The sequence below is a fragment of the Aptenodytes patagonicus genome, chromosome 5, assembly GCF_965638725.1.
Source record: "Aptenodytes patagonicus chromosome 5, bAptPat1.pri.cur, whole genome shotgun sequence".
In the NCBI taxonomy this organism is placed as follows: Eukaryota; Metazoa; Chordata; class Aves; order Sphenisciformes; family Spheniscidae; genus Aptenodytes; species Aptenodytes patagonicus.
The window spans coordinates 22,521,456-22,545,429 of record NC_134953.1 but is presented as its reverse complement, the minus strand read 5'-3'; the positions used below and the strand labels follow the sequence as shown (position 1 = coordinate 22,545,429).

At 38.6% G+C, this 23,974-nt stretch overlaps 1 protein-coding gene across 6 annotated transcripts in view; it reads right to left on the bottom strand.

Moving 5' to 3' along the window:
* Positions 1-23,903, bottom strand: part of VTI1A (vesicle transport through interaction with t-SNAREs 1A) — a 282,907-nt gene extending 259,004 nt beyond the window's left edge. For 2 of the 6 annotated variants that reach the window (XM_076339019.1, XM_076339022.1), the window contains exons 1-3: positions 23,466-23,897; positions 15,666-15,724; positions 10,875-10,985 (exon numbers count right to left, since the gene is read on the bottom strand). In XM_076339019.1, coding sequence (XP_076195134.1) covers positions 10,875-10,985; positions 15,666-15,724; positions 23,466-23,559 — 264 coding nt within the window. In that variant the 5' untranslated portion in view covers positions 23,560-23,897. Of the gene's footprint in view, positions 1-10,874; positions 10,986-15,665; positions 15,725-23,465 lie in introns of all 6 variants that reach the window. The other 4 variants (XM_076339020.1, XM_076339017.1, XM_076339021.1 and 1 more) reach the window with 4 other exon arrangements.
* Between the last annotated feature and the right edge of the window lie 71 nt (positions 23,904-23,974).

The following is a 23,974-nucleotide window of genomic DNA, read 5'->3' as shown; positions in this document are numbered from 1 at the left end:
TCACATGGTCACTTAGGGTATTAATAACATTGAATTACAAAACAATATAAAAATGCAGCCATTACAAATCAAACATTTAAAAAAATCCCAACTCCTAGAACTATGGTTAAGACCCCTTTTTAGCATTATTAGTCTTACTCCCAACCACGTTAATCTTAGATAAATAGTCCTCAGTCTTTTTTTAAGGATGCTAGAAATTATAAAAAATGAAAACCTGTAGTTTCAAAGACAGTTGCTAATGGAACAATCCATAATATTAAAACTAACCTATATTTCTTAAACAAAACAAACAACAATAATCACAAGACACATCAACATAACAACTCGGTTCTTTGCACAGTTCTATTTATTTAATACTCACTAGCACAGTGCCAAAGAGCTGTACTCATGGATGAAAAACCCTTCTGTCCTAGCTAGTCTACAAAATAGGGATCCCTGTGTCAAAATACTTGCAGTTATATGTCTCAATATACCAACTATAATTTTGGATTTAATAAGTTACTTTTCAAGTTTTGAAACAGGAGAATTTGGTTTGATATTAATGCCATTATTCTCTCTTAAATCAAATACTAAATACCACTTTTTTCTTGGTTGGTGATATGCCCTAGCAAAGGTTATAGTTAGATTTAATAATGGCTCAAAGCCTTCTACTCATGAAATAGTGGAAAGGAAGGTGCTATCTTCGTAATGCAGAGGCATTTTCTATCTAAGGGCCAAGCCAAGACCCACCAAACACAATACGAGCTTTTCCTTTGACTTGCCAGAATTCACATTTGAGTCTTTAGTGAACAGGTACAAAGTCTGCAATTGCAATTAAGTGTTTTCCAAAAGCCTGCCTAACATGTTTCCACGCTGACCAGGAGGGTAAGTTGGCAAACACTACCCTTATTCATTCTAGTCTTAACTTCTCTGAAAATAAAAAAACAAAGGACACGTTGGAAAGTTGTGGAGATTCAGAAAGCAAGTACAAATGGGAAACATGCAGAGCCCACACACACACTCCCCAATTTCTTTTTCGTATGCACTAGGCACCAAATATTTAGTTAGCAAGAACCTTTTATCATTAAACCCATCAGAAATGGTGTAAATATCACTATAGCAGGGAAAATGACTCTGTTCTACTACTGAAGAAGCCACTTGCTCTATTCCTTTTCACTATCTGTTCTTTATATTTCTACTCTAATTTTCATTGATCAGCTCTTTTACAAGTGAAACCTCTGTAGTATTTGTTAAATATTGGTAAAGGCTTATTTTCCTAGCACCGGCACCCTAAAGGCAGTTTATAAAAAGCGGATGAAAAGTAAGGGAGGTGCTGTATTTGATCCACTTATTATAAATGTATACAAGCATTAAATTGTCAAACGTACAACTTACAGATCCTCTAGCCTTTGCAGCGATTTTCTCCCCAGCTGAGTAAGAACAGCAAGTTTAAATAAGACTTTGTGGCCAAGGACCACTTTTTGTTGTGGTTTGTACAGCAGCTTTAAGGGAAGTTGACTGTACTTGGGACTGACTACTAAGTGATTGCAGAATACAAATAAAAAGTTACCAAACAAAAGAACAGAGATATTCATATTTTTCCCATGTGCTTCACGTGGTAAAGAACATTACAAGAAGGAAAAAAAAAAAACAACAAACCAACAATTATTCTAATACACTTCCAGCTGCATTTTTTGCTTTATATTCCTTCCACACCAAGTCTTAGGCCAGAAACAAGACAACATCTCCACTGTTGTAAAAGTCCATCTCCTTTTACCTGCACTAGAGTCAGTTCCATAAAGTTCCTTCCGTGTTTACCACTGGTATGTTAAAAAGAACCAGTTTAGAGTACAAAATGGGAATGTTTTATCAGAAAGAAAACAGGCTAACATTGTGTGTCTTGGTTATTAAATAGCATTTTTAAATATTTGCAACTTGTAAATATTAAAATGTAAATATCTAAGAAATTTAATATTTTTCATGACAAATGAAAGTCTACCCACACAAGGAAATAGCACTCTATCCAACACCAAAAACATTTGCATAAATACCTACTTTGTTCTTGGCTTAGAGTTTCGGGGAGGGGCAGCAGCAAACTTTACAATTTCGGTTAAATTCAACCATACTTTGTAAGAAAAAAAGATGGAATGAGCTGATTGAATGATTTTCTTTAAGAATCCCTGACACTATCAAATTCATACTAACACGTTAGCTCTTCACAAAGACTTTTTAATCCATTATAGTAGATTTCTTGAGAGAAAAGCCAAAAACGGAGTTCAACTAATCTGCGTTTCCATCGCACTAAATTTCAGTATTCCACTTTTGGAAACCTGAGATTATAAAAATAAAACTATGCAAAACATGATACTCGGCAACTTCAATTTCTTGTAAAACACACAAAAGTTAACCCATAACATCACTAAAGCAGCGCTACAGAAAGCATCAGAAACAAAGACAGAATACATCCATCACTTACTAACAAATCTAGAATATATTTGCATTTAAAGGAATTTTTAACTGGCACAGAAGAATTTTTACCATGCCAATAACATTACCATAAATTTATAGCCTGTCTCCTGCTATTCTATGGCAAAGGTTTTCAGCAAAAAACAAGGTAACTAAAATATTATTTGTACTAGCAGAATATAATGAATGCTACTATTTGTAATGTTTGACAGCTGTTTGACAACCAGACATACAATACATTCAGTTACGCAAAGAGATTTTTTTATGTTCTAATATCTGCCTATGATGCAATCGGAATTTCGACAAGCATTTAAATATGTAATGATCATATAAAAATTTCCCCTTGAATTCTGATTGAGAAAATATCAAGATGAAGCACAAACCTCTTGAAGTTGGGTAGAAATAGCTACTTTTAACAGCAGTGCTTATATTTCAAGTTTCATTTCATGAAAGCAACAGAACCCAGCAAGCAGGCAAGAAAAGCCATTAACCACTCATTTGCCAAACTAATTTTTTACATGGGACAGTTAATCAGTCACCAGTAAAAAGTTCACCATTTACCAGACGGTAACTTCACCATAAAGGAAAGCTATTTTTGACCATGGCAATTAGTCTCCTCATGTTGCAAACACTACATTCTGTTTTCACATTAATTTTTAAAACTATGTGGCTTTAACTTAAAATAAACTGTACATCAAAAGAATGGAAAATAAACAGCCAGGAACACAATTTGACGAATTGGATTTATTTAGTTTATTTAGCTAAACAGGGTCCATTGGATCTCTTTAATAGGCTGACAGTTGCACTGGGCTGGTTAATAAAACATTCAACACAGTATCTTCAGCCAATATAGAAATGCAAATCCCACCAGAAATATTTTATTCATGAAACAGTAATTTCAGTTACTACCAAAGCAAAAAAAAAGAAAAAAAGAAACAGGAAAAAAGGGGGGGGGGGGGGGGGAGGAGGAGAAAGAAAGAAAAAAGGACTTGCTTTGCAAACAAACAGTGCCATCTAGTGTCATTCCCTGAACGAACAAATCAAGAAATCTGAAAAGGACTGTAATTAATCCTTCCAGTGTCAAACTGCTATCTTCTCCCTATTTTTTTGCTTTATCAGTAGCATATGTCTCTCCCTATTTTGCAGTCAAACACAAATTAGCCCTGCTCTAGCTGGAAAAAAAAGAAGAGTAATAACACGTTAAGGAACTTGAGGGTGCAGTTCTAGTCTGAAAAGTAAGCATCTTAAAATGATGGGTTTTTTTGCTCAGCTTGTCTGCTGTTTTTTCTTGAAATCTTTATGTTTCTAACTCATGATAGAAACCAAATCAAACTTCTACTTATACGAGTGCAGGTGAGCAATACAACAAAGAGAGAGTGAGATACGTTCTGTTCTGCTTTATTCGTCATCGCATCCCACACCTATGTTCCAACTGCAGAAGCTTTATTACTGCCGCTATCAAAAGCAGGACAATGACAGCTCGCTTCTTTTTGCATGACAGGTAGGGGAGTATCACTTGACTAAAATAAGAAACCACTGAGAAAGTGGGAAACAGTAAAGCCTTCCTCCTTCTGCCCCCCAAAAAACAGCATTCACCTTTTGTATATGAAGTCACTTTACTCACCAGCTGGCTATAAGTAATTTTGAGCAGACATTGCTTCTTCCACCATCTGCTAGGAAGACCAGCAAACAGATTTAATTCTACTACTTTGAGAAGTAGAGGTTTTAATGTAAAAACAAATTACATGGTAAATAGAGAAATGATAGTTCTCTACCTGGGAAAGGCTGATGAGAGCTGGCAGCCAGACATGTCTAAAGACTGCCAGGTGAGAAAGCATGTTTAGTGAAAAAGGCAGAGTTGATGTCATGCTGAATTTCTATTACATGCCTTAAAACATATTTTACAGAAGGATTTCATTCTGCCATAGACCACTTTTTAGCTTAATTTAATACAAAAACATTTTGTGTGTGAAGGGAGAAAGGCAAGAAAGAGGCATGAATGCTTACAGTGCACTGTATGAGTCAATATGCCTTACATTCATAGCCCCCAGCCAGACACAAGAATTATCAGACTCAACAAATCACTTCCTGAAAGCACCTTTATTTGTAATCACTCAGCCAAGTCTAGTGCTCCACAAACTGGTTTCTGTTAAAATCACGTGCATCATCTCCACAGTCACTGACTTGCTGAAGGACCAACAAACAGCATGCCACGAAACTCACCAGTCTTATCCCTACATGTTGACAGATGAGCAACATCTCTGGAGAGAGACACAGAGAATTTCCTATGAGCATCAAGGTGAAGTCGGTTGAGAGAAGAATCTAGTTAAGGAATTAATTTTATTGACATTAAAAATTTGCTGCTTGGTTGCCCTTACCCAGCATGTTATCTCCTCACACATTGTGTCACGAGATGCATCTTACTGGTCAAACATGGGAGGATTCTTTGCAAGCAATACCTACAGAATTATAAAACCCAGGAGGTAAGGTGTGCTTCACTGGTCTGGCCTCTCAGGAATCTCAGTTAAGACGATCATAACCCCTTAGGTTAATTACAAATTAAGCATGTTAACTTCCATCTTTCACACTTTCCTCTAAGGAAAAGCATGTCATCACTAGTAAATTCCATGGTGAAATAAATTTCCTTCCTTCTCTGTACTTCCACACAGATTTATAAAAAAATTCTTAAGATGTAAATAAATTAAGGTAAGTTTTCTACAGGGGATCTAAGTTATACCACCTCTTAATCCTTCATCAAAAACTCAGTTTAGGCCTTGAATGTTACAAAAAAAAACCAAACCAAAAAACATTCTTTCCTGTATCACTTTTTCCCCACTTAAAATAGCAGTATTATAAATAAAGTCATTGCAAAATGTCAAATGCCTCCACCTTCTTCCACCACAAACCCACCAAGGTGGGGACACAAGTAAAAAAAAACCTGAAGACAATGAGGAATTTTCCTCTCTAGAAAAGTAGTTGGCCTAATGTTCAGCAGCACCCAAGCAGACAAACATCGTAACAGAAGTTATTAGAAAAGGAACAGTGGAAAAAAACCAATGCCTCTGTACAGAGCAGTTTGAGTACAGTGTAGAGGACTGATTACTTATCTCAAGAAGGTGACAGTATCCATAAAAATGGCACAGTGAAGGAACTTTTGTTCACAAAATGCTTTCCAAAATTAGATTGTCAAAGTACATGGTCAGATATTTCAAATTCTTTCTTCTGAAACTTAATCAGTTCAGTCTCATGTGCATTAAAACAAATCCTCCACAGCCCTGTTCAAAAGAGCTGTACTGCGAAAACTAATCTGATTTCAAAAGTTTCAAATTTGTCAACAAGATCAGATTTTCACTCCAGGCACGCATGCCTGCCGGTGCAGGGAGCACATGCATACATAACGTGTACACATAGTGGACTCCCTGTTTTTATTAATGTTGTTGGGATACAACTATGAAGATACACACATCTGTCCCACACACAGTTTATGATTTTGTAACTATAAAGCAATAAGGCTTTGCTTTATAAATCAAAATAATCCAGCAGCAACAGCTGAGTCTCTAAACTTTTAGCTCAAACTGGAAAGCTAGGGAAGACTCCGGCCATAAATATACAGGCCACTAACTTGTCATTTGACAAATGTCATTCATTAAGCTTATAGCCATATGAGTATTTGTCTGGGTAGGTGACTGAAACATGGCTGAAATATGACTGAAATAAGGGTAGCAATATTTGCAAAAAGCAGCCAGAATATAACAGACACAGCTGTAGCAGTTGTTCAGGTGAGCTTCTGGGCTCAGGTGGTATTTCAGAGTCACACAAAAGAGCTAACTTTATCAAATGCAATTCCATTGTTTATCTCCTTAAATGTTTTTAAAGCTTAACAGTAGTTGCCAACAATTACCTTAAACAGAACCTGTAGGAGGTATGAAATGTTAATATGTATCTTCACTACTGACTGAACTGAACTGAACTAATTTAACAATTTAAATGGCAAAAATGTTTAAATGTTTAGTCAAGTTGTGTACAATGTATCTGTCTATGTATCTGTGGCTTCTCCCCCTCTTTTTTTTTGCTTCTAAATTGAAGGTCAGAATAACCAAAATCAGTACCAATTCTGAGTCTTTAAAAGGAATGAATACTGTCTCTTGGATTGATAACAAATGCCACCTGTAAAATTTGCCTCTGTGCTGCAATGACAGAATAGGAACAGTTCCTATGCCTCCTCTTTTATTTGATGGCTATTTTTCTTGTTGAATACACCCATCCCACTTTCAGCACTGATTATGTAGTATTCATTCTTGTAATAAGAATATTACTGTGTAATATGGTCTTACTGGATTTTTGTATTTCCCCATCTATTTGAATGCCTCATACTTCAGCTGTAAGCTTTTCAGGAAAATGCCTACCTTTTTTTTTTCTTTTTTATGGTGCCCTGACAGTGAGCCGGTCCGTGGAACCCTTGGGGTGAATACTAGTGCTAGCAGATAACCACACACAGTTTCACATGAACTGGGATAGATTCAGGTCAAAGTATTTTTATAAAATCTGGAAAGCCTTTTACCACTGCATATCCCCACTGTTTAAAGATCACTGGCTATTTTCAGTGATTTTAACTAAAAAATGTTTTATTTGAAAAAAAATAAACAATACCTATAGTCCATGTACTTAAAAGACTACAACAAAACAGAAGGCTTTTTTTGCATTCAGAACTTACTTCATGCAGGCAGTCACCATGGACATTCTACATCTGAAATAGTCGAAAACAAAATACTTACGAGCTTAAACCACATAATGGTGCATCGGTAGGTGCAGGAAAAAAACCTGCTCATAGGAAGATTGTTTTAAATTTCAGAAACTCTTTAGTAGGTGGTCCAAGACCTTAATCAACCCAGAAAGCACAAGTACCTGGTCTGCAACTCCACTTCGGGCCACAAGATAGAGCCATTACCACAATCTTTGTAACCCAGCAAGCCTGCTCCGTGCAGGAGCTCCAGAGCCCCTGCAGGTTTGGGACTACAGCTTTTGAGACCTAACAGGAATGAAACCCTGCTATAAACATGCTGTACTGGTACATACTATTGAAAATAAGATCATAAAACCAATATTTACATCTGCAAGTTAAACAAGACAACATAAGGTTTAACAGTTTTACTCTGTTTTGACATGTTTATCACACACAGTAAGGCAAGCCTGAAACTTAGCCTTTTGAGGTGTATACAGCTTTTTTGCACAGAAGTATCACTTTATGCTTGCCCTATTCTTGTATTTCTCCCCAGGCATCTGCTCCCCATGGAAGACTGCACAGCACTGAGGCAAGCATCAGAAACCACTGCTGCCTTAGGCTGAGGTGCAATACATGCTTTGTTAATTTTTCCCATCCATAGTCACAGTGCTTTGCTATCTGAGTACCTTTAATGACAAAACTGAGCTATTCTTTTTTTCATTCCCACTGTTCCTCTCCAAGAGGGAGCACCAAGATGGAGGAAGATGGCTTTTTCTCCTCAGATATGATTTAATGCAATTAGTGGGTTACCAACTACCCGTGTGCAATACAGCACATGGGGTAGATGTCATTGCCTCCACACACGCCTCTGGACTGCAGAGCACCGATAACTAACTGCAGGCATGACTCAAGATAACAAGGCTTAGCAATGAGGGGAAATAAATCTTCTATTTGCAACTTGTTCCTATTTGATCAGAAAGTTAGAGACGAACAAGCCATGTTTGGACTAACTTTTCAAAGTACAGCTCAACTAAGCTCAAATCTGTATTTTTCAGAATATACTTCTGGCATAGTAAAGCGCATAGGAAAAAAACACTACATACTCATTAAGATGCCACAGTATGTAGTAAATAATATCAAAGTGATGGTCCAGTGTTTTGTCATTTTTACACATATTGCCCAAGATCAAATAAACCCAGTAATTAGATATTACACATCACAAACAAACCCTAATGCTGTCCATCCTTGTGGGCAGCCCACGTACTTCCCGTTTCCTTCTCCTAACTTTTAAATATGTTGCTGTGCTACTGTTTTCCGTAACTGCTTGGGTGAGGCCAAATTTTCAAGATGCTTTAAGGCATGCAAAGAACCACAAGATCAAAACTCATGTTCATTATGATGAATATAAAAGAAAACTACCAGTCCCAGTTCTGCTTTCACTTCATGTTTGAAATACAGAACTTATTGAAAAAGACTATATAGTGAGGTATATATTTTTTGCAATTCATTTCACAGAGATTATTTCTTTAAAATGAAACACACACTTCAAGATGATTGAGAAATGTCCTCTCCTCAGTGCACACGCTGCTTCACACAGGAAGAAAGGCCAAGCCAAATACATTGGGATCCAGCTGAGATTCCAACTCCATTTATAAAGAACAAATCTGTGTGCCTCTTGGAAAAGCCGAGAACTTTGAGCAGCAAACCTGTAAGCTGATCCTAACCTGAAATTGCCCAGTATCATTCCCAGTTAAGAATTTCCCTTCATCTATAAAAGTGAATTCATTTTAAAAGTACTTAGATCTGCTTTCCCTAAAGGCCTGCTAAAGTTCTTACATAAACTCTATATGCTTTGCTTACAGTCAAACAGGTCACAACTCATTCGGGACACTATTCAGGCAGAACACTCAAAACCACTTTCATTTCAGCAAATACTCTCAACTTCTTACCTTCAGCGGCCCTGCAGCTTATAGAGTCAAAATAACATTTCCTTTCCTTCCTCCTCTTCCCTCTTTGAACTCACAACTGAATCATTTTGTTATATAGTTTCCAACAAGTTGCTATTGACCAGAGAACAACCCAAAAAGATTCTCAAACCCTCACATACAAACTTAGAAAAATGTTAGTACTTAGAAACTGGAATTATGTAGGGAATTCAGTTGTAACAACACTATTTTCTAGGTAACTGAGATTTTTCCAAGCATAGCTGTTGTTTTCTTTCAGTACTTTGCTCCATCCTTCACTCCACTTTTTTTCCTTGATCTTCTGCTGAATGCCACCCTTGGGTTTTGGGCTGTTGGTTTTTTCCCATTATTACGATCTATTCTTTCCTCTTTCTCATGTTGTTTTTGCTCCTTTGCTCCGAGCACAAACTTACATTCTTTCAGCCACGTAACTCCTAGTGCTCTGATGCATTTCTTCCACACATGCTCATTTCTCCTCTTCCACAAAGAGTGTCCAGTTCTGAACTCTCCCATTCCCCATTGCCTGGGAACATGGAAGTACCAATTCCCAGCTTCTGCCTACATAGAGAAATAGGCCAGCAACAAATATATTCTGAAAGCGAATTCTCCCACATCTGAGAAGATAAACAGCATTCACTACTGGTCCAGAAATTGCTCTCTCTTGGAAGCCACTGTTTAGCCAGCAGGGCCATACACACTTCCTACAGCGGAACAGCATGAGATTGTCTCAAAATTTTGATGCAAGTCTTTTTCTCCTAACATTCCTCAAACTTTACAAAATTGCAACCATCTTCTAACTAATACATTTTTGTGTGACTTCTCAACTTGGCAGAAGCACAGAGGAGTGACAGTCAGCTGGATTTCCTGGCTGCAGGTATAAACATTGACTCCCCTCCCCTGAAGGAATAAACTGCTGCCAGCAAACCGAGAAAATTCACAGTTCTCCAGTTATTTCTTTCTCCCTACCCTGGAGGAACTGAGCTGCTGCCAATTAACATAGCATTTTCCTACACTTAGCAATCCCTTTGAACTTTTTCCGGATTTTAAAGGAAACAGCTTTGTCTCCATGTAAATCTATTCAGTGCAAATCCTAGTCACAAGAAAGGACTGATAACTGTAGCAGAAGCCCCTAGACAAGGGAATCTTGTTATTTTGCATCCATTACTTCAAAAATATAGTATTTATAACTGATTTATACAAAAGCCAAGAAGAATCTAAGTGCAATGGAAAAGAAATCACAGAGACTAAGAAATGAAGTGCACATGAGATAAACTACATTCAAAATTCCATGGATTGGAGATTACATTGCTTTTCATGTCACTCCCCACGTTACTACAAGCTGTCTTAAATGAACCACTATTTTCCACTCAGACTATACTTACATTATAATTTAAGTATTAATTCTGATGTTCTACCTGTCATTCCTTGAGAAATAGGATTAAAAGCTGACTATTTCTCCTACAGCATGAACACTCACAATGTTTAATGGCACAGAAACAATTCAGATCCAGGGCAAAGAGACAGAAGGGTAGCAACTTGAATATTGGTATGAGACTGCTACAAAAAGAGAAACTTCTTTTCCCCAATTTGGTTTTCATCTGTCCATAAATACAGCAAGATACATGCAGAACTCATCTCTCACACTAGTCAAAAATACCCTCTCAAGTTGCCTGAATAACTGCATTATTATATTTAAAAAATTCTCATAGATGCCTTCTTTATGTAATATGTTAAAAACTCACGAAATCAGCTTCAAGTTTTCCCATTTCTTGTTTGTAGCTTCTCATTCGACTACTGTACATTCCTCGGCTTTGAGGTGGGATCTCTCGAACTTCAAGTTCCATCTGCTCAAGCTAGCAAGTAAAAATAAAGAAGAGACATGTAAATCAAAAGGGTAATTAAAGCAAGGATGAATCTACCTAAAATGTTCACAAATACTAAGAAATATTCCTCCTTTATCATGAAAAATGTTGTTTATTCTGCATTATATAAACAATTTATTGAAAGTCTTTACACAGCCTTAAGTCAACAAACAAGTGACAAAATTAGTATTATTAACACTTAGAATGAATGATTCCAGTCAAACATTTCTGGATTTCAATTCCAAATGTGGCAAATACATTTTATTACAAGAAAATAGTAAAACTGAGGTTAAATAACTTCCTGCAAATGAGCATAGTTCAGAATAAAGCCTACCTCCATCTAGCTGTGTGGTTTTGGAAACCCTTCGCTGAAAAAGGTATTTTATTTGTTTTTATACACACACACACACGTATGTGTGTGTATATATATACATGTATATGTATGTATATACGTGTGTGTATATATATACATGTTTAAAGTTTTATTTACCCCCAGCCTCTACGTTTAATAAAATAATTCTTCTTCTTTTAAATACTGCTTACTCGGCAGAATTACAAAGCCTGAAATGACTGCCTAAATCTACTTCCCAAATCTGTATGTAGGTATATTAAATAGCTGAATTTCAGGATTTAATGACAATACTATTCAAGAACTTGTATACAGTCGAATGCATTAAAACATCAGAGATAGAAAAAGCTTTTGAAAGATATATTCTATTTATTCTTGCCACGTAGAATACTAGGGGGCCTGAAACGCAAGAATATGGGACAGAGGTACAGAAAATCAAAAGGAGTTATAAACCAGGGTTGAGCTGCCTGCTAATTACCTGCCCACTGGGTCATGGAGCCTCCACTACATAGTGCTGTCTGTTTGGAAATTCTATTTTGCACAGCTGAAGAATCCCTTACCTGCCTTTTGAAATCTTTCCAACTTACTCTCAAAAAGATAATGGAATACCTCTCCTTGGTTGCTGTAGGCACCTGAAACAATATTTACTCGCCTCCTACTGATCTCAGTTGAGCAATATGGCACTGGAACAGAAATGCCTTTCAGTTAGGGTCCCAAGCTACTGGTTACAGGTCTTCACAAGGGACAGCTACAGTTTATTCCTATGTAATTGCTTGCTTACACTTTGAAATTTCATCCTCATATCGTAAGAAAAGAATCTGAATTTAATCAGTGGAATTACCAGATACTCAAGAGTCATTCCGCCTGATCTATTCTGATTATACAAAATGATATTCAATAATAAACTGTAAAGCAGACTTTAATTAAATAGTCAGTAATGAATTGAAACATACAAAGCAATTCCTAATTCTACTCAGTTCTTTGGCTCAGGCTTAACTTTCCAAAGGGGTATCATAAATTAAACCGATAGCTGGAGTTAATGGCTTATTTCTTATCAATTTCATCTCAATATATTTGATCTCAAATGTTCTATAAACATAGAAAACATTCCTCTCATATATATATATAATTATATGTGCAAGGTCGGGATACTTTACTGAAGTCTCAATTCTTATCTATAATATAAAAATGAAACCATCTCCCAGTAAATACAAAATTTGCAGCAAGGATCAGACCACAGTCCATTAAATCCAAAATGTTCATTCTAAAGGGTCAGTATCAGAGAGTGTAAGGTCCAAGGAACAATGATAAAGCATGCCTATTTAGGCTGACCGACACTTAATGGCTTTTTTTGGTCATCATGAGATTAAATGGGTACATTTTGTGGCTGGGCTGATAAATTTCCATGCGAAGTCATGCAGAAGATAGGTTCACACCTCCTTGGACCGCTAATTTCATGCATCCTCACTTTCAGGCCTCACATTGTTGGTCAGAAAATCATATTTTTATACACTAGCAAGAACAGAGCTAAATTCTACTAAAAGCTAAAAATAACCTGACACTTAAATCTCAAAACATCTGTAGAAGCTCAAGTTTTCTTCAAAAAACCTAAAAGCTCAAACTTCTGTTATTGCGTATGTTCAAACTTGCCACCACTCTAGTGAAGCTGAGCATTTTGGCACCTAACTCTTGAGCAAATTCATAAACCAAGGCTCCTCAGGTGTTTAACCTAGCAGGTTTGCTCCTAACAACACTCAGTACACTCCCAGCACCGAATACAGCATAAAGCAGAGCAACCAATGGTAATTCCATTCAAAAATACAACAAAGTAAGGTAGTGCTGCTGCTGCTGTCCATTGAGACTCCAAAATAAGTCTCCCCCTCCTGCAGAACTTTTCCACGTGGAAATTGCTCTGGAGAGTTGCTAGCATTTTATGAAACTTGTAGACTTTGCTATTTCATTCTGATTCTAAAGTCCTGGAACTAAAATAGAGATCTATATTAAAAAACCCCCAAGTGTCTAAATAAGAATAACCTAGCATTTGCAACACTAAATTTACATGCATTATTAAAAAGCCAAGTGTCTAGATAAGAATAACCCAGCACTTGCAACACAACAATTTTGTGATGTGTCCCTCATAAAACATAAAGGCAAATAATGCACAGACAGTTTTTTCTTCTTAAAAGCAGATTTCACTCAAAAATGCTAATTCCAGCTCTTCTAGCACATGCTAGATTTTACACTCAAAGAATTTCCCTAAGGTTATCACAACATTTTCCTTTCTTAAAAACCTGGTAAAAATAACATTCAGATACTCCACACAGGATGCAGAATGACAGGATTTCTCTCCAGAGATCTCTTACTCAGCAGCTCTGGCTTGAAAAGGCAGCCTGGGAGTCTGAAAAGTTTTGGTGTCAGTTCTGCACATAGATGAAATCACCAGTGATTTTACCCAAACAAAACAGACTGTTCTAAAACAATCAATGGTTAGTCAATGTAAATAAATTATCTCTACAATAATATTTATAATACATGAGAGTGTTATTTCCTAGCCAAGAAGGAAATAAAACAAAATCAGCTAAACCCAGCTTTGACTACTCAAGACAATGAAGCAAACCAGTGTATGAAAACTATCAGTAGCAAGGAATTAGGTTTATTTTTATTTTCTACTGTAGCCTTTAGTTTAAAAGAGGATCTTTTTAATCAATTCTGTTAGTAGCAGGTTTGTTCAAATTGATTTTTAAACCCAAGCCTTGACATTAATCACAAACATGTTAGGTAATTGCTTAAAGCCAATAATTGAATTAAGCACCTGTCTAGCAGCATTAGCAACAAGATCTAAAACAAAAGTGTGAAAGAAAAGCCAGTACATTAAATGAAGATTATCATTAGGATAAAAGTACAGATACAGGCTTTACTTTTTAATCTTAGAATAAATACAAATTTAGATGATCTTCTTCCGACATAAGGAGAAAAGTAATGAGCCATTAACTCAATTTCTGCTCCTTCCAATCTTTGAGTAGAAAACTAAATTTGAATTATTTTTCATCAGACCACCCATCCTACAATTTCCCTGTACTGCTATGCTTTTTTGCCATGTCAAGTTGTAGTGAAAAGGAGATGAAAAACATTTCTGGATTTTTACTTACTTTCAGCTGTTTGAATATGAAAGTGCCCAAAAGGCCTTAATATATCTTCAGAACATCCTCATGAGATGGGACAGTAATTTTACCGTATTTCTCACTGAGAATACCAAATCAGAGAGGTTAGGCACCTTGCCATCCTCACAGGGTAAACCTGCAGTGGAGTCATCCCAAGATCTGGCTTTCCTGGATGCTATTCCAGTGCTCTGGTCTACAACACTAATTCAATTCTTAAACCAAAAGCACCACATTTGTCAACAAACACCCTAGAGACCTTTTTCTTCCTATGCCACTTTAAAAAGTGAATTTCAATATTACTGTTTAGTTAGTAACCAAATAATTGATTCAAGTTGCTCAATTATAAGAACTTTCAGGCTACAAGAACTAATTTCCTTTCCCTATCCTAACAGTCAAATTACATTTCTGACACTAGATAGACCAAACTCATTTGCAAGCAATAAACAAAAGCAATTTCAGGCAAGAAACTATTGGCTATGTGGGAAAAAGTCAATCTCAACTGTCACCAACACCTTTGCTCAGTTAGTCCACATCTACAAAACTTTACTTTTACACTCCATCCAGATGGAGGACACAAGAGGCTGTAATGGGAACAAATTACAAAAAGGTCACAGTTGCTTAACATGTATTGCTTTCTTCTGTCAGTGCGGACCACTAACTAATGCTTGATTAACATATATACTCTTCTCGCATCAGTAATCCACACTACCATTGCCCCCTTGACCTCAAACAACTAAATATCTTTATGCCTCGCCTGCTAAAAGAGAAAAAAAGATCTACTGCTCTACAAGACAATCAGACAGATTAAATCAAGTAGATGCACAGGTCCTACAAGAAAAAAACAAACAGTCCAGGTGTGTAAATATTTAACTCAATTCCTAAAGTAAAAGACCTAATCCACAACTCAAAGCCTGTAGCAGCCTGTGATAACTTACAGCGATAATGCAAACCTTAAATCACTTAACACAAGATTAACAAAGGATGCATTCCTCTTGGGTATTTCATATCCTCAAATAAGAACTATTTAAAAAATATTATTTCATTTTCTAATATATTATTGTTAAATATTTTTAGGGCATCATGTGTGTTAAACGTTACCGCTAATGATCCTATTATTTTCTGTAGGAATTTGCAGTTAATATATGAAAAGCCAAAACATACCAGTTCCCTTGCTTCTTCGAGCTGTTTCTCAACATTTGCAACCATCTGCTTCTTGTCATCTGAAACAGAATTGTGAAAATACCAATATAATTGTGCTCTTGCCATGAAAGAAAAAAATACTTTTTCAAAAGCTTATATGTACCAGTTAAAACTGACTCAAGAGATTTATTCTGTGTGACATCATCATGCACTGTGATACCCACATTAGTAATAAAAAAAAAAAAAAAAAAAAAGATTGGAGAATCCTTGAAGTCTTCTGCTTTGTTATGCAGCATTTGCTAGTTAGGAAAGCAGTTACAGCTGCTTCAGGTGTAGGAGTTATGCCTCAGCAGGCACTTGCTGGGTGCGTACAAATGCATGAGAAGGCACCTACTTAGGCCAAATGGAAAAAAAATTATGGCTTAAGAACAAAGGCTTATCCTACTTATTCGCAAAATATGAGATGCACAAAACCAAGCATCCCACTTGGTTCAGAATCCAGGTACTGAAGAAAAATTAGGTTTCTATTCCCTTGCTCCTATGCTGGGTCTAGAACCTTGCTTCTTCTGCTTCAACAGAAACAAAATGAAATGCCATGGGAACTACAAGAATACCACTGTCTTCTAGTAGCAGTAAAAACATAAATTAATAAAATACGAAAATTTAAAAAAATTAAAATCAGTTATAAGCTATATGTAGTAATAATCATCTGCCAGGTTCCCCAACAGGTCTATATCCCAGCTATAGAGAGCATGTCTAACTTTTGACCTGCCTCTAACCATCCATTCTCAGGCAGAGAATCCAATATGAACTGAGATTCAGTGTCACATCTGCCAAATATTCCAATTGCTTGACCACTTGGTTTGTTACAGCACAAAAGGGGACTTTCTGAGGAATATTCAGTCACTGTATAATAAAAAGTCTCCACATTGCCTAACTACCATGGGCATTCAAGGGCTGTAATACTGCCATTTGCACCACCTCATGCCCCTCTCATGGCCACATCTTCCATCCTTCTGACTGTAAATCCACACATTGTCTCAATGAAGTTAACAACAAAACTCTGAACATACAACCCATTACGTCACGGTTCGTTTGAAACCAGGAGCATCGTGAGACATCTGTGCTGGTGGTTTGCCTGATGAAGCACATAAAAAGTGAACTGCACAAAAGTATCTCCAGTCATTGCTTCCCAGAGATCATGATGGATAAGTCTATGTTGCCACAAGAGACTTTATTGTGTATCTTTACACTTCACGGTTTTCTTTCTTAGCCTGAATTCCTTTGCTTCTCTTCCACATGATCTCTTTGTACCCTAGAATTGACACATTAAAGACTAAAAGGGACTATCTGATGATCCCCTTTGATCCTCTGCATGCCACAAGCCACTGAATTTCAAGAGGAACCCCCTTTATTAAATATATATAATTTAGCTTCTCACAGGCTGAAATGCTTTATTTTTAAGCAAACTTAGTGCCATAGGCAGGAATCGGGGCATGCTGAGGTAGCAACCAAAAACAGAATTTCTGCCATATAAAGTAAAACGTGCCCTTAAAACAACCTTCCTTAAAAGCAACAGAACCACTTCTGAAAGGACTACATTGCTACAGAGGTTTTGGTGAAGCATCCCCAGCATAAGGATGTCGTGTTTCAGCTGAGCCACCCCACTACTGTTCCACAGTACCCTATATTACATTTGCATGGGCCTATCCATCTGTCTTCTCATTTACCTAAGATACTCTACGCTCACATTTAAGGACACATGAACATCATGGTCTGTCCTTCTTCAGTTACATACATTGGAGCTCTGCCTGCAGAGAGGATCAGGTTCAGGATCATCTTTCCACCTTTAAGGTAATGCAGAGATCTTTGCAAATAACCAGCTATGCAAGGACTAGAAAAGCTGTCTTCTGAGGCTACAACAGTATGTCTGGCAAAACATAGCTAGAATAAAATCTTGAAGAACACTGAAGTCCTCTGAGTAAAGGGAACTCTGCCAGCGACACAAGTGAGAAGGAGGCACTTGAATCCCCCCACAAATTAGAAGTTAGAGCTCACCTCTAAATCCTCCCAAACAGAGTTTCCCTTCTTATCCTTGAGAGGCCCAGAATTTCATCAAGTAATCCTCTCTACAAAGCTAAAGCCATGGAAAAACAGCACCCTTCTTACAAATCTGGAATTCACACTGCCACGTCTGGTTGATTCTACTACAGCAGATGTAGGAAATGCTCATTTCTGTGCAGCACTTTTAGTTCTCTGCTAGCAATGTCTTTCTTTAATTCCCCACCAGGTTCTCATGATGGCACCCAAGCCAGAAAATGTAATGGTTAGTGATTTATCTTCCTAACATAACTAAACCCAAAAGAAAAGAGAATCTGCCACTTGTTTGCCCACACATTTCAATTCTCCTACCCACCATCTCAGAACACCTCTGTTCTTTCATTTGGAAGCGGGCAAGATAATGATGGGTGAAAGGAAAAACAATGTAAGATGTAAAACACACAATACCATTTATTGAAGCTGAAATAAAATTAAAAAATAAAGTAGCAGAAAATAAATGTACTATAGCAATTTCAGTATTTCCCTGAGTTTTACCAGATTACAATTTCCACACACATTGAGCAACCTGAAATTTAGGGATATAAAGTTGGGGTTTTGGGAAAGATATTTCATTCTGTACAAATTCTGTGTGTACTTGTGATTACAAGAACTACCTAGCACTCCACTGACCAGTAAGATCTTACCTACCCACAGAGATATTAAGGTACAGACCTTTGGTAGGGAAAACTCATTAGTACACAAAGAGGTCTGGCTGAAACTGCTCCCATAAAATTGAGGAGGTATTCAAATGATCTTCAATGGTTTAGTTAATTAAACTTTAACCCAACTCCACAGTTGCATTTTAACATTGTCCCAGATTTATCAATACACAGTCACCCAGCTGGTGACCAGAGCAACTGCTGGGAGCGAGGCCTACTGACAACAGGCCTTTGTTGTTCCTTCAAATACAGATGTGTGAGCAGGCACATGGCAACATCCTGGCACTGCAGCGTTGGAGCAGTATCTTCACGGATTTCCAGGACAGCAGCTGAAATTGTTGCAACTGCTGATCCTCTAGTGCACACAATACCATGTAGTCCCCAGAGCAAGAAGGGGTGGCAGGATCCAGCAGGGTCACTTTGGTAAGGAAAAGCAAGCTTACCAAAGTATAAGTATCACCCACTTGGTTTCGCTTCCCTTTCTTCCTCTAGCCGCATCCATGTAAAATCCTGGTGGGAGTATGCTGCCTGGAGCCACTTGCCTGCAGGACTGCCAATACCTCTAGACCTGTTGTTGATATCAGCAACAGAAGTATTAACTACAACACTGTCAATCAGAAAGCACTTGCTGGAATGGTTTTCAGATCGTTTACTTTCAGTTTTACTGCCATGGTTATCCTAAGGAAACAACTTATTTCACAGTCAGAATCCCCATAGAAAGGAGGGCACAATATCCACAGGATTATTTGCTCAGAGACTGCAGATGAGGTCAGAGGGAGTTACTCAGAGTAAGGGAAGCTTGCCACTAATCTAGTAGATCAGGACAAACAAGTTATGATCCAATTAAAGATCCTCATATTACTAACTGTATTACTCCACGGTGTCTTAGTATTCAATCTGCCTATCTGATCATTTCCTTAAACACACTTCCATCATATGAAATCATGAAAAGGGGTTTTTATAACTTTTTTTAATTCAGAATTTATAATATCCTTTAAAGAAAATAAAAAGCAATGCTCCATCAAATATAACTAAATTTAGAATAGAATTTTGTCTCCACATTGCCAGACAGAATGTTCTAAAGAAAATATTGCATGTAGCTTGTATAATTTAACTGGTCAAATTGACAAAATATGGATAAAGACTGGAAACAAAAGTGGTTTTTTCCTCCCGGTAAGGACTGCAAAGAAATCCATTCTGTGTTTGTACACAAGGTTGTATCACTTTCTTAAAAGAAACAAGCTTTTACTACATTTTCCTCAATTCTTTCAGCTTTGCCCTTGCATTGGTCACTGTTTTGTCCCCCAAAATACAGCAGTTACAGAAAGGCAGAAATCTGCCTACAAGTGTAGAAAGATAACACAGCACTGGTTTGATCTCACAACCAATGATTAAAAGAGTCTGGACCAAGAGCGAGTAGCCTCATTGCTTGTGGAATTGCTTCTTTTTATTAGTATATGCTGAGAAAGAGACTGAGTAACAACAGGCTTCAGTTCATAGACCACCTGCAGATTTTGCTACGCTGGCTGAGGTGGTTTACATGTTCACCACTGCCAGAAGTTACTGCCCAACAGCAGAGACAGATGCAACAATACATGCGGTTCTTTCTTTGCGTTATAAAACTGGGTTCAAGAGGCACAACATAATGAGCTGGACCTGAAATGGAGACAGTAAACTCCAGCACAGGGGTACAACAGAAAATTAAAGGTGGAACTTTCTTCAACTAAATCTGTTAGAGACCGAAATACAGTGCTTTGATTGCCCAGCAGAAAATGCAGGTATCGAGTATCAGAAGAATGACAGCACTCAAGTCTAAAACCGTCACGACCCAGAGACTACTGTACTGGGAAAAGGCTAAGTATCACCATCTGTGCTGATAAAACTCTCTTTCAGATCAAGCACTCGAAATTTATATAAATTTTTGGTCAAAGCACAAGACAGATGTTTATCTGAAACACCGAGGAACATTAATAGAACCCATCAGCCAATGATCTTCATTCTTCAAAGACCTGCAGCAGCATCACAGAAAATCTATTTAAAAGCCATTTCTCTATTTAGAACACTTCAATTCTCCAGATGATGCTGGCCTCAACAGAAGATATTTCTTCCCAAGACGTTCTATTGTCCCTGCTGCTTATTGTTTCTGTAGTATCAGAGTGCCTTTGTTACATTTCTTGCTGAACTATTTATGCATTTGTGACAATAGGATTGTTTGTTGAGCCATCATCCTCCTAGAACACAAGACAGCATCAAGTCCTGACAACACCAAATGCAGGAATGTTGCAAAAACAGTTAACCAGTATTTCTCCAATTCAACTGAACGCGAAGCTTACAGCAGGTCCATCTTGGGCAGCAGAAGGAAATAAACCAGTCACTAGACTTCAGAAGATATCTCTGTATTATGCAGAAGTCCTTACACCTTTCATCCTGCTTCTTCCAGCGTGGAGGAAGAAGGCCATCAGCAATCTCTCTCAAATCACTGCTGCTGAAAACTGCCACCTCACGTGCATCTCTCCTCACGTCCCCCTCCCACCTCATAATCCTCTTTTTGAGGCTCTCCCAGCCATCTCCACAAGAACTAACTGGAACTTCTGGTGATGAAGAAGCAAAGATCTTGCAAATATTCCTATTAAGAAACAAGGGAAAAATGTGTATTTAAAATATTTCTGATTAAAGTGTTCAGCAGAGTCAGAGATTTTTTTTTTCCCCCAGGTGGTCAAATGCCTCTATTAGCTAAGACTGCAATTTGTTTTGAAGTCATACATGAATTTTTTGCTGATGAAAGACAGAATAGCCCTGAAAACTGAAGCAACGCACTCACTCATAAATGTACAGTGCAAGAAGTAGCTATAATGCAAGCCAGTCCAAACCGTGTATGACTAGCCTCAAATCCTAACATGGAAAAGCCACCTCTTTAAAAAAAAAAAAATTAACCATTGTCTTATCTGGAGGCCATTTAGCCCGGTACCACACTACTGGTCCTGCAGGGAACATTCTTTCTCCTCTGAGAGGATGGCAAATTCTAAAAAAAACTTCTAATGGCCACATAAAAGAATCATGATTTCAAAGCCTGCTGCTTCTAGGCTTTGTCACTGTTTAAGACAATACTCTTTAAACATCTCATATTTAAGCTCCAAAGTCTCCCTAAGTGAATAAGGGAGACTGATTCAAGGAGAGGATTACGGAAATCCACTACTACTAAGCAGAATATTCTTCCTACTATTGAACAGACACTGATGACTTCCAAAATCTATACAATTAGGAAATTAAATCTCTATTCTTTTTCCATAAATCAGGGTGCACTACTGATTTTCAGAAGAGGAGCCAGTAGTGTCTTTATGATGTCTCCCTTTTCCTACAAGAGGTCCTTAAATTTATACTGTTTAAAAGTGAACAACCCTTTGTGAGGCAGTGGAAAATACTGCCTTGATTAGGTACTTTACATTAGTGAAGAATTCACTGCATCCCCTCAGTAAATTGTTCCAGTGACCATTTACAGGTTAAGTATCATTTCTGAGCAGACTAAATTACACCAGTTCTAAATTTAAATCACAGGAACTCTTTGGATCCCCCCCTTCTTCATTTTGTAAGTCTCCATTACAAAACAGAAAAAGCTTTTGTTAAGCCGATGAAAAGGCATAGTTTCCTGTCCTTTAATCATGCTGTGATTGGTCACTGAACCCCAATTTATCAGAAGACTTTCTAACTTGCTAAGATTAGAATTGGACATAACTTTCCAGAATCAGACAGATTTTTACTCAAAATCCCCCTGTTTATTCATTTCAGATCTATTTTGGACCTCTGAATTAACGTTGCACTGAGATAATATGTTTTAGTTGACCACCTACCTCGAATCCTGTTTCGAGTCACTACTTCATCACTCCATGATGCATTTCCCACTCTAAAAGTAGGATGCTATTCTTTGGTCCTGGATGCATGATATTTTTTCCTTTAGTTATATGGAAAAGTATACCATTAGTGTGTGTTTATTCCCTCCTTATATGATATCCACTCCTACAGTTTAAGTATCCTAAAGCTTTGGGAAATGTGCACAGGAAGCAGAGGCAGAAATATTTAATGACCTGGAAACAGAAGATACATTAAGCTGAGCTACAAGAGGGACAGCCGAGAAATCCACTAGTTTCAGCTTCCCTCTGTCTCGTACTAGGACCCCTCTATTAGGGCAGTGATTCATATGTGCTAGATGATAGAGCTGGGCTGGTTAAAGAGATTATAATTTTCAGCTTTCTACCCTAACACTCTTATAGACATTATTGTTTCTACTGCAGGGATACATCACGAATCAAGCCATGATTGCTGCAGGCTACTGACAAACTTATTAAAGTAAACGAACACCAATTTCTTTGAATCTGCTCCTACACGTGAGTCACCGCAGTCAATTATCCAAATCAAATGTTTTAACAGTAGGCAGCAAAAATACAGATTCGGATTAAATCATGCACAAATTCTGCCTATGCCACATGAAAAAGACTTGATTTCTGTTATTGATGTTGTGGCACGATCACAGTAAAAAACATTCAGTAGCAATGCTGGTACAGGAAACGTCCACCCAGCTCTGACCCCTGCTCTGCTCAGCCCTTCAGTTGCGCTGGCATAACTTTGCGTGGCCCCACAGCAAGTCAGAAGGGAAGGGCTGATCCTTGCAGCTGACCAGCAAATAATATTCTCTCGGGTTGTTCTCAACACATTTCATGAAACAACTCGCTGCTTGAACAGATGTGCAGGGAGATGAATCCTGACTCTGCTGTGTAAGGAGCAAGAAAACACATTCGGTTGACGGAACACAGAGACAGACCACACTAAAGACAACTGACACCCCCCGCCACCACCCCAAGCGCTTGCTGTTGGGAAGCCGGAGGCTCCGGGAGCCGGAGAGGCTCTTACAGACGGGAAGGACGAGCCTGCGGTGCGCAGCCACAGCCGTGAAGGCGGAGAGCTGCGCAGGTGGGAGCCCCGCACGCCGGGCGACGACGGCCTCTCCGCGCCGGCAGGCGAGCACACACACCCCCCCCCCGCCCCGCCACAGGCACCCGCCGCTCACCTCCTACCAGCTTGGGCACCTTCCCGATCCTGCCCGTGATCTCGGCCGTCAGCACCGCGAAGTCCTGCTCGTAGCTCTCGAAATCGGAGGACATGGCGGCGGCGGTGCTGGGGGAAGCCGCGGCCCCGCTGCGCTCCGCGGAGACGCCGCGCTCAGCCGCCTCGCACAGAGGCGCTTCCGCGTTCTGCTACCCGCAAAGGCATCCCCCCGCCTCCGGGCGCCTCGCCACAGGTTCCGGCAAAACTCTCCGCCCCTGCTCAGGTGCTTTAACCAGCACGACCCAGCTCCCCGCTGCCGCCTTGCCGGTCTTCGCTTGGAGGCTCGACCTGCAGCCCCAGGCCCAGAGAAGGAGGCGGCGGCCCGCTCACGCCCTTCAACCCAGGACCCCGCAGCCCGCCGCGCCCCGCCTTGTAACCCCGCTCATTCAGCGGAGCGGGGGCGGATGGACGAGGTTGCGGCGCCACCGGCGGGCCGCTGTTTCCCGGCGGGCTCCTATTGCCAACGGACTG